Genomic DNA, 15,875 nt, shown 5'->3' with positions numbered 1-15,875 from the left:
CTGTTCCTAGTTCTACCTACAGAGGCTAAGTTAGGATATCCCCAGCAGGGGATGAAACAAACAGTCCATGGTCAAAGTTTAGGCTATGAAGTACCATGAAGAGTGCCAGAACTCCTCACTGACACGTGGCTGTGTCTTGGTAACGCTGAACTAGCATTGCAGCAAACCCCTTGCATGCTCTTTGCACAGATATGGCAAGAATATGAAAACTGACTGCAGTGTCCCTTCAGAGGGGGCGTGGGGACAGCTACACAGCAGTGCACAGGCTTCCAAACATTCAATTACTTCCAAATTACACTTACTCAGTGAGGTATGCAGACACCCAGCTGAGAACAGAGGACTACTCTCTGTCACAACATTCAGCAGAGCCTCAACGAGACCTCCTCGTTCTCAACTGTGGCAATAAGGATCTCTGTGGCCGATAGAACTAAACGCCATGCCAAAAACTGCCGGGAAGGGAATTGTCCAGTTGTTTTTTGGGTTTTTTTTCATCTTTTAAGCTCAAGTTCAATTTCCAGGGACTCTGAAACAGCCTGCCAAGTTTACACAACCCAGCAGCAAAGCCAAATTTTAAATGACTAGAACCCAGGTTAGAAATAGGGAAGTACCTTACCTAAGTGGGAATCAGTTTCTGTTTACATAGACCAAGCCAAACTTCGAACCACCACAGAATGAGAACTGGCAAAATGATGTCCTCATTTGCATGCATAAAACTCACATTTGTTGATTCAAAGTTAACTGCACATCCAGGTTATTTAATTTGCACATAAACGCCTGTTTGTGAACACGAACAGTGTGCTGACAAGTCAGACCAAGCATTTCAAATGCGTGTCTTCTCTTCCGTAGTCCCAGACTGAGCAATTGTTTTGAGTATATACAAAATGCTGAGAAAACCTTCAAGTTCACATGCTCTGTCTCTTTAGTTTGAATTACTGTAGCATGTTCAAAAATTAGATTTCTTGACAAAAATCTTGAAACACCTTTTATTGACATTTTAGAACAACCTGAAAATAGACAAAATATGACTATCCATCCATTCAGTGACCAGCACAAGGCTGGTAACAAGACTTAAAGCATTCTTGGAAATTTAAGAATTAACTTTTTTTAAGTCCTTGGGCCTGATTCTTTATAATCCTTACTTGGCAACTCCCATTTTTCCAAGGAATACTTGCCAACATAAGAACCACAGATGTTAGTTTTATTTCCGCTCTTTGTAATTCATTTTATTAAACCAAACAATTAGGCCAGCATATGAGCAAGGTAAATTTTTGCAAACTGCTCCTTCATACCTCAAATGCGTATACAAGAGGCAAGTATTCTTCATAGCCCCACACATTACTGAAACAAAAACTGTAAAAATCTCTAAGTAGTGGATGAAGGTGGAAAGCTACAGTATTTTGTTGCCCAGACTGTATTCAACGGTAAGGCTGCAAGAGACAATAATTCATAGTCAATACAGGCTTTTCACAAAGCAGGTCATTCACAGTTACAAAAGTTCTTAATTAAAACAAATTCGTCCTTATAATTTGTTATTCCCTCCCTCTGTGCCCTAGAAGCAGTTGCTCTGGATTAGAGAGACTTCAAGTTATCTTCTTTCTCAGAAATTATTACAAGGCTTTCCCCCCTTTTTTGCCTTTTAGAGGAGGCTTTCCAAGTCACAGAAGACCTCCGTAATGTGATGCTTAGACACACTCTGACTCAATATCATTTTACCACCCTAGTAGATTTAGTTTAGCTTTTAAGAAGTTGGGTGTTGTTCCACTGACTACAGAAATGAGACAGATGTGCTGAAATTCCTTACCTGCACTAACAGGTCTTACACTACTCAATTTCCACACTTAAAAATGTTAACATTTTAGAGTAATTCAGGACCAAAATCGAATACTCACATGGGGACCACCAGGCATTGACGGAGCACCAGCAGGACCAGATGGCACTTGAAAAGGATTAGGGGGCGTAGGATAGAGTCCTGGAGCTGGATATGATCCTGCGGGTGGAGGAAATGGACCTGGCGGTGAAGGTCCCCACGTTCCAGGTGGGACCGTACCCCATGGTACTGTTGGCGCAGCCCCTGGAGTCTGGGTAGGAGCGGAATATGGCCCTGGGGGTGGATATGGCATGCTAGGTGCAGGATACTGCCCTCCCATTGTTGGTCCCCATGCTCCAGAGGGCATGGATCCCCATGGCCCAACGGGAGCAGGAGGTGCAGCTGGCTCTGTTGGACCACCATAAGGTCTTGGAAGCTCTGGAAAGGGCATATTTGGTGGAGGATATTGCCCTGGTGGGACAGGACCTGGCACAGTTGGGGGTGGATATGGACCACCAGGAGGAGGGCAAGAGGGTCCAGTAGGAGGAGGAGGAAATGGAGCAGGCGGTCCCGGGGGCATTGAAGGATACATTCCCGTTGGCGGAGGTCCGAATGGCACGCTGGAAGCGGATGTATTGGGTGGCAGTCCGGCTGGCGCCGCGGGGGGAGCGCTTGGGTTGTTCCACGGGTTCGAAGCTGCTGGCCAACCCTGCGGTGGCTGGCCAGGCTGCTGACCGGGTTTTGTGCTGCTCACTTTGGAGGTTTTAGCAGGCGACTGATCTGGTAAAGCATCTGCCAACTAAAAGATAAAGCAGCAGTGAGAATGTAAAATGCCTACAGGACTCACGAGTTGCAGACATTCACCCGCTACGTGTATACGTTTCAGTTGCCAAAATGGGAGGAGAAGAGCTCTTTGTTGCTGCACAGAGGTGATTACATTCATTTTTGTGCAGCTTCTATCATTAAGGTAGAAGAGGCATTTTGACATGCTGCGGTTAGAAAACCCGGGATAAAAGGCGACCTACCACACATAGCAATAAGCAATTTCAGCGCAAATCTGAAAAGAAAAGATTTTTTCATTGATTTCCATTATGGCTATTCTGACACTATTAAAACACAACTCCTTTGTTAATGTCACAGCAGAAGAGAACCCACAAGGCACCTCGCAGCTTCATGTTTAGTCCACAGGCTGCTACATCTGCCCAGAAGGAAAACACCACAACTGCAACACAGAGGAAATCGCCTCTCTGCTGTCAGCTCCCCTTCTTCTCAGGAAAGTATGTCAACTTTTAGAATGAAGTAACACAACTGGCTGATCTTCAGGAAAGAAAAACTGTTACTTACCGAAAAATCATCAGTTCCAGACATTTTGCTGAAAAGTAAGGTAAGATAAAGTGAAATTTGTTGAAAATAAAAGTATTTCAAGCAAGAGTTCATGAGACAAACTCTACCTTTGTCTCATTCAAACCACAGTGTTGAACTGGCAGCGCCTCTTAGCAATGGCTTTAATGACTCTAGCCCATACAGGTATCTGCTACCCAAATACTCTCCTCTTGATAAAGTTCTCATTAAAATGAAAGTCTTCAGCCTCTACCTGTCTTACCTCAGACAGGACTGACACATAATGTAAATGGGTCACATTACACTAAAAAAATATTCCAAGTATTCATACCGAGCAGGCAACCTACCAGACAGTGATGCCTGTAAAGTATTCAAGGTCTTTTCTACACTGGGACTCAGAAAAGGTATGGCAGGCTGCTTGCAAGTGGAGTTAATGCATCTAAACCAAATTATGATTAAATCCCCACATGGATCTTACTGTCAGAAATAAAAGAACTATAGTTTGCTGATGCTTTACCTTCCAATGTGGGCATGGCGAAGGTGGCATTAATGCATTACCTTCTGACCCCTCAATGTTTCCATTGAAAATGGGGACCCACGAGTCACATGCTTTTCATGAAGGCAACTACTGCACTTAAGAGCTTTCCAGAGCTTCAGCACAATGCACACTGACTGGCTTTGTCAATCTTTATTAGCCATACAAAAAAGGCAGCGGAAGGCACATTCAGTTTGACTAATTGACAACAAATACTGACTAGCAGTGAAGAACTGTTAAAAACATGACCAAGAGCAGGTGAAATAGCTGGACACCCCAGTGCAGCCAGAAGGTTTTAGGGCAGAGTGCAGGAGATCAAGAGAAAATAGGAGGAAAAACACAAAATGTAAGTCCAGAGTATAAATACAACTGCCAACCTGACCCCCCACAAAACAACCGATCCTTGGTTTTCCTTGTTGATGGTGAAGACCTGACTTTTAACACAGAGACTGGTCTCAGGGACAGAGGTTTGTACAGGCAGCCTATGACAAATAGGTTTATAAACTCCTTTAGATTACAAATTGCATAACACAAATAATGAGCATATAAACTAGAGTCTTCTCAGAAACTGTATTGTAAGTTTATTACTATCTACACTATTTCCTAACCTTAGGACAGTGCTGGATCAGAACAAGGGACCAATTAACTCTGCATCCTGTTTTATCTTCAACGACCGGTAGGGAAGAACAAGAACAGAGACAATGCCCACCCCAATACTTCAAGGATTTCAAGCTCAGAGAATTCCTAAGTTGAAGGCAATTTTTGAAGCAATAACCACCCTCAAGTAATTTATTTTCCACATCTACTCTCCCCACTTGTACCTACAACATCCACTGGCAAGGAACTCCACAGCACTGCTATTTGTTACACAAAAAAGGTACCTTCTTTTTTGTTCTAAACCTGAATTTTACTAATTCCAATTGCTGCTCCTTCATTCTTGCAGCCAAGGAAATCGATAAGTCTATTCTTACCCACCCTGCCCATGCTGATCATTATTCTACAGATTTTTATCATTTTCTTTAAACTGTTCTCTCTCCAGGCTGAGCTCTAGCTTATTCCATCGACCCTTGTGCAGCAGCTATTCCATACCTGTGATTGTTCTCCCTGCCTCTCTTTGAGGCTTTTCCAATTTTTTTTTGTATCTTTTGAGATGAATGACAAGAACAAACCACACAGAATTCAAGATGTGGGATAACCATTGATTTATACAGTTTCATAATTATGTTCTGGTTTGTCTTCTATTTCCTTCCTAATACTTCTTAATGTTTCATCTGCTTTTTGATCACTATGGAACTGACACTTCTGTGGCAATATTCCATTTCTCAGTGTTAAGGGTCAGCCCATCATTTTATATATGAAATTATATGCACCACTCTACATTTATCTACTCTGAATTACATGAGATTTATTGACATTGAATTATATCTGCCATTTTATTACTTAATCCTTACTTTCCTGAATGGCTTCATATCAACATGTAGACACTGCTCATCTCATTTCCCAAGTTATTTATGACCACACCAAGCAACCCAGACCCCTGTGGAAACACAGTGAACTTGTCAAGTTACACCTAATAATTTAAAGAAACTCTTTAAGAAATACCTAACAATTTAAATAAACCTTTTAAGAAATATGTATCTACAAAGTTAGTACCCTGGTGGAAATCAGTGCCTAATTGCATGAATCTAAAGGTTTGTTAAAGCTCCAACATTAGCTTGTAACAGCAGTAGTTCTTCAGGTAAGTACAAATATCTGAATCTTTGTATCGATGAGGTACACTGTGTTCAGATCAATGACTATTTGTTTAAAGATGAGAAACCAACTGAACTACATCAGGAAAATGGTTTCTGCTCCTGTTAACAGCTCAGCTATTCGAGAGACATCTATCAGAAAAAGCTCCATTTCTCTTCAGTATATACCTCTTACATTAAAAGAGTTCATTAGTTTTTACAGTGAACTGTGCTCAATAATAACTAGAAGTTGATATGTGCTTTTTAGTGGCACTGAGTTCAATTTACCAGTACAGAGAAGCTATTTAATATAACCCACAAAACATAAGAGATCAATCCTTAATATAGAGACAAGTACAAAAATAACTTTTCACATAAGCACTTCCCCCCCCCCAACCCACCAAAACAACAGGTTAACAAAAAGCCACACCAAAACAGGCCAAGAGAATCATCCTTTCTTTAGGCAAATGGAGAGATGGAATAAGACTAATTGAAAAACAGAACTACAAGTGGTTGAAAAAAAGCTCACAGAAGATGTCAGAACATATGCTGCAGGGGAAAGGAGGAAGAGAGGAAACAGACCTAAAGGAGAACTCAGAAGAAAATCCCATGATTTGTCACTAAAGTGACAGAGAGTAGTAAATTCAAGTCAAAGCATTGGATAAGAAGTTGAAACAGGCCTGCTTACAAAATATCAACAAATATCCCCAGTATTGGTCAGCAGGTAATTTCCAAATACTTCTGTGCCATGAAAATTAAGGAAACAATTCTGCTGCATGACTTATGAAAAAAAAAAGTGTTGTTAAGCACAGCTTATAATGAGAGTTAGTGGCTTTTTTACTTTGGCAAGCAGACAAGAGCAACATTTGTTGGCAACATTTAGCATAACTGAGTCAATGCCAAGCATGTCAAGGATCCTCTTGCAGACAGGATGGCCTACTTCAGGGACGTTTCTTAAACATACATTTAATCTGGGTACTGCCACCTTCATTTAATGAAAAAGAAACCAAAATTACCGTTAGACACGTTCAGACAACATATGAACTAATCTATACTTAAACCTAGAATCTATATTCCATTCAAGTCGTTCAACACTAGCACAAAGAATTTCAATCAATACCTTAGAGAAATGCCAATTACATTTGTAAGAGTATTGCCCAAGGCATTCACACACTCACAAACTGACCTCAGTGACACTGTCAGACCTCTGAGTAGCTCCATTTTCAAGTCCCCACTGGTCACGCGTGGGCTCAAGGTTTTAGAAAAATGTACGGAATGGTGTCTTCAACTAGATTTTTAGTCAGTAGAGTTAACAAATGGACTCTCATTTTGTCTTGAAGCTTTTCTAGAAGAGCACTGCACAAGCACTGATGTGAGCAGAGAAAAGCTGATTCATGTCATAGACATCCGTTCTGCCACATTTAAACTCTACTTCAAATTATTCTTTCCGGGGGAGAGGGGGGGAAGAGAGAAATTGTGAGTGGAAGAAGGAGGATTTGAGAGTTTTGAGAGTTTAAGTAATTTGGCAGGGAGTAGAAAGACTACAAGAACTGGCAGCATTCAAACTGAAGTCTTGCTCGAATCCACTGTGCTGCAAGATAAGATTTCCTTTGTTTTCTGAAGGCCACCGCCCCTGGACACATCCCCTGCTTTCCAGAAGCACTGAGCCTGCCAGCTCCTGATCGGCTGGTCAGGGCACCACTTCTCAGCCACCTCTGAGAACACACATGGCCAGAAGGGCCAAACTAAAGTGAAGGAAAGCAAGAGGTGACTGGTGTCTGAAAAAAAATGCATCTAGGAGCAGAATCTCTCTCATTTTATGCTGAAGAGAAGGCTCATGAAGGATTGCCACTTCACCTACCCAGAAACCATGCACCCCAAAATCTTGGGCTGCAATCCAAGCCCTCCTGGACACCCATGCAGTGAAAATTAACAGCAGGTAAGAGAGACAAGCAAACCTGGCGGGCTCCATGCTGCAGAAATGTTGGGAAGCCCCACTCCGACACGGCACTGGCAGGCCAGCTCTACCAATAGCACTCAAGCCCAACTGGTGATTTTCAGAGAGGTCTGTGAAAACCCTCCCGTTTCTGGAAGCATAGTGCTACATGTGGCATACTAAATCCGTCCTACTAAATAGCTTCCACAATAAAACACCTCCCCAGTGTTTTTTAAGCTCTAAACCCTCTCTGGTCACATCCAGCCCAACTGAAACTGATGGATGTGGTAGCATTTTTTCCCCATGCTCTTGCCATTCCTGTGTTTTCTCTCTCCATCATCAGCCCTTAGGGACCCTCATTAGAAAGAGCTGTCCAAAACACTTTATCTTTCTTTTACTAAAGCTATCCAAAACTAAGCATCAACTGCCTTCATTTTTAAATTTTTTTTTGAGTTGCATGACATTTTTCGAACACTTGATGTGCCAGATTTAGTTCCTGTCTCCAAGATCATCTCTCAAACAGAAAAATGCTTTCTAGATGCAACAGGCTCTGCTGCATTTCCACTGGGTGGCATGGCTCGATCAGCAGAGGTTCTTTTGTCACTGTAACATGACTAATACCTACCAGCATAACCTCATCTACAACAAGATTTCTGCCCACATAAGTAAAACTACCCAACATAGCTATACAGATAAAATGGAAAAGAGACCAAATCTTTGACAGCTTCTAAATGTTTTTGAAAATATGCAAATTTCTGCAGCTTCTACCTTCAGGCATTAAGCATCAACATTTTACAGCTGGCCTTTCCCTATCTTTAATGCCCTCCCGGCAGCTGCACTGATGTGCTGACATACTGTGCAATCACTTAGTCTGACCTGCATGTTTATTCCTTGGAAGAATAAAGACAGTTGGTAAACAGACAGAAGAAAAAAACCCAACAGTTGCATCAGAAGTAGCTACGTAAGATTGGTGATCTTACTGCCCCATCCCATGTCTGTTTTGACTGACGAAGAGGACTGAAGTTGGATTTTTAGTTTTCAGCTTTTCAGGACAGATTTAATTAAGATCAACGACCAAAGCCTTGCATTTGCTACAAATTATCAACTACCAGAAAACATAATTCTTCCAAACAGAGGTCTTAGCAGTTTCTAAGACCTCTTATATAAAGCCATAAGGAATTGTAATCTGTTCCAGTTTTCCACCCATGGTAGGCCACTGAGTTTCACAGCTGCTTCCCCACTAAGACCAGATCTAATCACTTCAGATGGTCACCACATCACAAGCAGATGGCTCCAAACCCAGCAGACGTTTATCACTTCTGATGTGACTTGTTTGTGTGCCAGCTGCGCTACAAAACCGGTGGAGAACAGCAGGTCTCCACTGCCAAAGATTACTCCTGTCCATACCATCCCACCCTGTGACTCTTGCAAAAGATACATTAGTGCAGCAGCTCAGAATAATTAAAACAAATCTTCCACAGCTGCCTCTAAACTTTGAGAACTATGGAGCCCACTCTCATCCTGTTATACTCAGTTCTAAAAGGGTGCGTTATTTCTTATTCATAGCTTTAGCTTCCGATTATCAGTTCCTCAGAAGTCTTCCTGAACTGCTGTAAAAGCCATTTAAAAAATACTTATGTTCTCCTCTTACTGAAGCTATATACTCTGGAATTATCATTTTAGTTATTTTTATTTGTTTTGGATGAAATAAACATATTGACCCTGAGTGTGATTATTAGATGTCTTCACTGCAGGGTTTTTGGTATGTCATGCCCCCTCTCCCCCCAGTAAAATATCAAAACTCTGCACTGTATTCCTGTTCTAGCCTCAACAGTTGCAAACAAAACCGTGTACCTTTCTGCTCCTTAACAGAGGCTCTTCTCCAGGATAACTGCTTCTCAGGATACAATCTCACTGCATGGATACAGCTGGCATCTTTCACATCTTGATCTAGCACTGTTAAAACGTACTTACATGAACTCAAGCTTCAAGAATCTCAAAAGTGCTTTCTAGGACTGACTTGATATTTACCACAAATTTCTGCATCACCCACTGGCCTCCACAGGTCCTGGGAAGGGTAGTTTCAGGGTGTTTCGGTTTTGTTTAAAAAAAATAGCTACCTTTGTTCTTACATCCACTGACAATAAGGTTGAATGGCATCAGATCAACGCTGGTTTCCATAGAATTCACCTAGAAACAAGTTGTCTCTCAGAGATGAAACCTGTCAGATCGGTAGTTCTCTCTCCAGGCAATGTGCCCTTTGATACCACACAGGGTTCACTTTCCCAGCAAGTCAGGTACCTTTAGTATATTAACATTTGATAAAATGAATCAACTTCTCACAAACCGTGAGAAATTGCCTGAGGCCTTCTCTAGCGAAGAACCTATGAGTTGAACAGCCACTTATATGCGATCCACATTCATTTACATAGTCATCTATAGATTACAACCACAAAGCATAAATACAAGCCGACAATATATTTTACCCAGCAGCCACCACCGTTACACAGAGCAAACCAGGATCCGCTACAAAGGAGCCTCCTCTGCCGTGCAGACATCAGCAAAGCCAGCCCCACCTAACCGAAAGCGGCAGCAGCCATTAGGCCGCCACCGGCACCCCGACGCGGTCCGCCCTCCCCAAGCGGCGGGTCTCCTGGCGGGGGAGGCTGCCTCCTGCCACTCCCTCACGGCCAGCACCCCCGGTACCACCCCGTGTTTCGTCCGGAGCAATCTGGTAGTTAGAAACCTTAATTAACGAGCAAACATGCGGCGGTGATGATGTCTCACTTCAAATATCAAACTGGGATTGCGATAACACTTTTAATCAATAACTACCAGCCAACCTCGCCAACCTTGACGTTAGGATTGCCCGATATGTAATAAATTCACCCCCCTTTCTGCAGAAGCAGAAAGGATGATGAATTTCTGTACAAATATTTATTTGTACACACAGCTTTCCCCTCCCTCAGGCAAATGTAGCTATCTGTGTGTATGTATATGCTGAACGTTGTAAAAAGAGCTGCAGGCGTGACTTTACATAATTGGTGTGCAGTTGATCTATCTCAGTGCCAGGAATAGGACTTGGGAGGGGGGGGACGGAAGACTACCACCGAGCCCTGGCCACATCCTACTGGGAGACGTTACTTTGCACTCTAAATTATGTAATGGAAAAAAAGTTGGGTTGAAATTGCAAAATTAGAGCCTGTGTGCAGCTCCTAAGGAACACAATGGAAGCTGTGTGAAAGAAATTTGGCTCCCAGTTTGTAAGAGGCATTATTTTCCATGCCTCCATTGTAGGACCTGCTGTAGTATTATTTAAATTATTCAGCAAGGCTGCTTGGTATAATAACGTGAGGGCAGTTCGTTATTACAAGTCCAGGTTGCAGGGCCTGTGCTGTTGCCTCTATGTTACAAGTATGGATCGCTTTGTTTTTTCTTCAGCATCACATAAATATTTGTGTTGGAAAGAACCTCTGGTCTAACCTCGGGCTCAAAACAGGGCTAGCTTCAAACCTTGTCTGCTTGAGTTTTGAGTGTCTCCAAAGACAGAGATTGCACAACCTCTCTGGAGGTTCAGTGTCATTCCTAAATACTGCTTCTGTGAATACTACCATTACTCCCCACGTCTTGTCAGACTTTCCCTGGTTGTGACTTGTGACTGTTGCTGCTTGTCCTTTTGCTGTGTACCTCTGCGAAGAATCTGCCTGCTCTGTAACCCCGCTCTGGGTGGCTGGAGACTGCAGTGAGATCCCTCCTCCACTCTCTCTCCTGGCTCAAAAATATAATTTCCAAAACCTCTCTTCATATGTTGTATGCTCTGGCCCCCCCAACCATATCAGTGGCCCCCTCTGAACTCCCTCCAGTTTGTCAACATCTCTCTTGTCTTTCAGTGGCAAAATTGGGTATAATTGCCTGCCTTAGCCTTTATTTTGGGGTAGAAGACCAACAGACAATACTTAAATTGTCTGATTTAGTACTTTTCAGGGACAATAACACAGATCTTGAAATGTGACAAGCATCAGAGTCAGGAAACTTTATCGCACCCAGAGGGCTGTGCATGCCACAAACAATTAAATTCAGAGGAACAATAACAGTATCGTTTTTTGTACCTCCTGCTTTTACATCAGCTAGTCAGAAGAAAGAACCGAGACACAGTGGAGGCATCCCTTTTCTATCCAACCAGAAAATAAAAGGATTCCTGGTTGTTTGGTTTTTGTTTTTTTGTTTTTTAAACAAGTTTTAAATTATGGAACGTAACATCAGTTATAGTTAGGGAAACGCCAGTGTCTGATGATGGACTAGAACAGTGAGATATAAGATATTAAGCTTCAGTTACGGCGTTGATTCTTGCTGGGCGATGTCACTCAGCTTTTATATTCATGCCTCACTGTGCACTGTGAACATCATGCGCTCTGAAGAATTAGCTGAGCCACCCTGAAGCTAGATTTTAAAGGATACCAGATGGTATGTTCAATGCATGTGGTAAGCTTTTATATGCTTTTCCCCTATGGCCAATCACTGACTGATCATTTCTTTCAAAACCCTCATAAAATAAATCACTTTGAAAATGACACTGTCTCTAGTTAATAAGTGCTCTTTCTTAAAGCAGAGGCTTGTTGCCATGAAGATAAAATCATAAAACTGGTTCAAAGTGCATCGGGATGGCAAATGCACCCTATTGAGGAGATGAGATAAACTGGATTGAACTGGAAAGGAAGCACTGCTGTCTGCTTGTTGTGAAATTACGAGCAGGTGAACTGTCATTAAAGACACTTCGACAGTCACTTGGGTACTAACACACAGATCTTCTGTGACAAGGAGTGAATTTTCTGTGTACATTTTCTTTCCACAGTGGTGGATATGTAGAGCCTTGATCACATGTCAAGATACTGTGTGAGTTTGTTTTCAGATTTTGGAGCTAGTGATTATGTCTGGCAGCAGAAGACAGAGCTCTCTTCACTTTTTCTTGTTCTTCAGTGAATAAGAAATAGAAAATTCCTCTCTGTGTGACACCAATGAAACCCACCTCATCATCTGTCCTTTCAGAGAGGCGCCTGCCTTCTCCCCATCCCCACAGAGGGTTCCCCCGAGGGATCCAAACCTTTATCAGTCCCCTTTCTGTCCTCCCCTTCGCTCTTCCTCCACGTGCCCAATCCCAAACTGTGGTGCCTGGTGCGGTGTTGCAATCCTCACAGCCTCTCAATGAGTTTTGTGAATTTGCCGTTTGGCTTTCAGCCACGGCTCCGACAGGCAGATGATAATAGGAAATGATGGCCCTTCGTTCTCTGAAGGATCATGTTTTTAAGTGCTCACTGCTGTGGAGACAAGCTGGAAAATTTCTTTTTTCCAAAAGCTTGAAAAGCAAATGAAAGGACCCTTTATTTTATTACGCTCTAATTTTGCAATTGTGAATGAAGGTCTTTTTTTTAGAGAGGGAGAAAGAGGTGAGGACTAGCTGGTTTGCAGAGGCTTTGGCTTGGCAATGAGGGCAGAGTTGATTTTCCTCGTGGCCCGGATTCTCTAATGCCTGTAAACACACAGAGGCACACGCACACATCCCTGGTGGAGAAACTTAAGAATAGTCACAGTGCGACAGACCAAAGGTCTGGCTGGCCTCAAGTCCCGCGTGACTGTGGGCAACCCCAGATCCTTAGGAAAAGGAGAAAGACAAGAAATGTGGAATGATCCTCCCCTCACCAAGCCTCTGAGCCCCTGGCAAGCGGCAGTCTGAGGTTACACCTGCCTCACCAGCCACTGGGGACCCACTGAAAGCAAGGCCAGCACTGTATGGCAGTATCATCCGTGCCAGGGGGTGCCTGCTGGTTATCTCTGCCGTCGTGTGAGCAGCTCCCAGCAGGAGCAACATGCCCGGATCACTAAACCTCAAACATTGTTTTTCATCACTTCCCGATGCTGCCATGTGTGGCTGTATCTTTGTGTCTTGTTTTCTTTTTCTGCGCAAAGGAGTTGGGATCTGTTTGTTCATCAAGAGATGCTTCCGTGCTCGGGCACTTCTCCCTGCAAACCCGCCAAGGGCCTTTGAGATCTCCAGTTTTGCACAGCCACTGACATATGCATTTCTATATGTGAAATTAATTGTTCAATACCCAGTTGCTCATGTCTCTACTTCAGATGTATATTGATGGTGTAGCCATACTACGAAGGTCAATGATCTGCTGATTGGTGCCAAAGAACACATTTACAGTCAAATGGCTTGTAGTAATTCAGGGAATGATGCACGTAAAGATCATTTGAGCTCGTGAAGGATTTGTAAGTCACCGATATGACAGATGTGCTACTGAAGGATGTGTGGTGAATTATTGACATGAGTATTCCATATAAAACACTGTGTGGAAAGTGCTACTTCCATAGCTGAGCCAGGGCTGTGTGGCAGCGTGGGCTGAGGTACCTTTTCTGCTTGCATGAGGTTTGGTGGATAGCCTGACCCCAGGGACTCTTGTTTTACTCACACATCTGGGAGGTTCATAGCAGCCAAGCAGAAGCTGGCCATCTGACCCAAAATCCTCTCGAAGAAGTCCGAGTCGATGCTCCCCTGTGAATTTCATTAGTTTTAGGAGTCTCTTGGAGGGGGGGTATTTTGCCCCAACATTTCTATGCTGAGCTGGGACAAACATTTACCAGGTACCAGGTGCAGCTGAGGGAGTTTACTCCATTCCAGGACTAAGGTTTTGTATCTTACCTTTACCCTCCCTTCTCCAGGCAGGGACTTGATGACTGCAATTGCCTTGTCAGTTTGGGGCTACCCCATTAAAAGAGCACGAATTTCCTCCACTGCAACTTTAATACAGTAACATCTTGTCACATCAGCTAATAGTCATTTAATGCTCTGAGAAAATCTGTGGGAATAACACCCATGTCACTCCTCCTCCTTCTCTTCAGCTTTCAGGCCCTGATTCAGCAAATAGCTTAAGTGCCCTGCTGAAGCGGTGCCTTTTAGTTGCTAATGCCATGCAAAAATGCCCTGAGAATAAAGCAGTGTTCATGACCACTGTTAAGAATCCGCTTCCTTCTTTGGGTTTATTTTTCCATCAGCATGCTGGAAGAGTACAGCCGGAAAAACAGATTAGCCCAGGAAAGACTTCTCAACTAATAAACATACCACAAATACACTTCTTAGTCATATTTTAGGTCAAATGGATTTGTCAAGTCAGTAGTCACCCAAGTATGAAGGATTCCTATAAATAAATGAGACTTAAATATTTTTAATATCTGTCTGACAGAGCTCCTTTAAGGTGTAAATGGAGCTGGAATTAACCAAAGTCAGGATCATTTCAAGCAAGAGTCATTAAAAAAAAACCCCAACCATTTGAACTTTTTAACCTTGGGGTTGTTTCTAGCCATATCCCTAGCAATGATAATAAATTCAGAAGATTCCATGAAAATCACTATTCTTTGGACTCTTGAGGCATTTAGCATAATGTTCTCAGTTCCTCTTCTCTCTTCTGAAAACAGGAAGAAATTACGCATGGTAGTAGCTGTTTAAATACTAGAAAGTCTCCCTGGGGAGAATTACAGACATTTCAGTGATAAATTGCAAGTGAGATAACGGAAGGTTTGGAATGAGCCTGATCCAAAGTTTATTTGAAAGCTTCCTTATTAATTTCAGGGCTTTTTGTAAGAGGTTTGAGATGAGAAAATCTCAGCCCACCTGCGTTTGGGTGACAGGTTTGTCTTGGTGCAGGTTTACCCTGGGCAGTTTCCACTGAAGTGGGGCAAAAAAATATTAATCCAGCACTGGATTTTTTTTACAGAAGTCCTACATCCGAACTTCATCCCGAGGCTTCCCAGCAGCCAGGCTGCTCTTCTCCCCACCAGACCAGAGTCTTACAGCTCCAGGCTGTATGAGTGAGCATTATTTTTTATCTTGGTTCTCCCTGCCTGAGGGCAAGCGCTACTCCTCCCTGGAAATGTTTGCAATATTGTCTGAAGAAACAGATTTCAAATCCCCACTGTAAGCTCTTTCTCTCCTGCCAGGGGTGAATGAATTCTAATTAATTAGCAGAAATACTCCTCTTATACAGCCATTTAGAAAGAAAAGGAACTGACTATTGTGATAAAGTACATTGCAAAACATGCTGGGCTTCACTCTCACAATATCACAGGGATCTGAGGACATAATTGCCTTGTTATTTCGTGATCCCCAGGGCTGTGCTGGAGGCAGTTTAGCAGAATGGGCATTTAAAAACTGCCTCCAGCAAACTCCGCTCCCCGCTGCTGCTGCTGCCTGCTTTCCCAGGTCTCCCGTTGCCTTGGCTCAGCTTGGCAGGAGCTCCTTCTTCTCCTCCTCCGGGAAATTCCCGTCTTTTGACTCCCCATCCCACGGCTGCTGCCCTGGACTTGGTTAGTACCGCTGCTGCAGAGCCCTCTCCCCTCCACCACCTCTCCTATATTCATATATTTTTTTTCCTATTTTATGCTTAGACTTGAAATTCTTTGGGAGCATCTCCTTGTTTTAGTTTTGAGTTTAGTAGTATCGACTTACTGTTGCAATACAAATAATGAACA

The 15,875-nt window shown here is 42.9% G+C and overlaps 1 protein-coding gene across 1 annotated transcript; it reads right to left on the bottom strand.

The window, feature by feature from the left end:
* Positions 1-481: 481 nt before the first annotated feature.
* On the bottom strand, positions 482-10,015 carry MAPK1IP1L (mitogen-activated protein kinase 1 interacting protein 1 like). The gene is made up of 3 exons (XM_026849570.1): positions 3,152-10,015; positions 1,890-2,606; positions 482-1,427 (listed from the first exon to the last, which is right to left on the bottom strand). The coding sequence occupies exons 1-3, from the start codon at positions 3,242-3,244 to the stop codon at positions 1,416-1,418; spliced, it is 822 nt and encodes a 273-aa protein (XP_026705371.1). The 5' UTR covers positions 3,245-10,015; the 3' UTR covers positions 482-1,415.
* Between the last annotated feature and the right edge of the window lie 5,860 nt (positions 10,016-15,875).

This window comes from Athene cunicularia (assembly GCF_003259725.1).
Source record: "Athene cunicularia isolate RWA chromosome 5 unlocalized genomic scaffold, athCun1 chr5_part1, whole genome shotgun sequence".
NCBI lineage: Eukaryota > Metazoa > Chordata > Aves > Strigiformes > Strigidae > Athene > Athene cunicularia.
The sequence above is the reverse complement of the archived record's forward strand: the minus strand, read 5'-3'. Positions and strand labels throughout refer to the sequence as shown.

Coding starts and splice junctions, on each gene's coding strand:
- MAPK1IP1L (XM_026849570.1), bottom strand. CDS start 3,244: ATGAACTCTTGCTTGAAATACTTTTATTTTCAACAAATTTCACTTTAT. Junction 2,607..3,151: donor CTGGAACTGATGATTTTTCG/GTAAGTAACAGT, acceptor TTTATCTTTTAG/TTGGCAGATGCTTTACCAGA.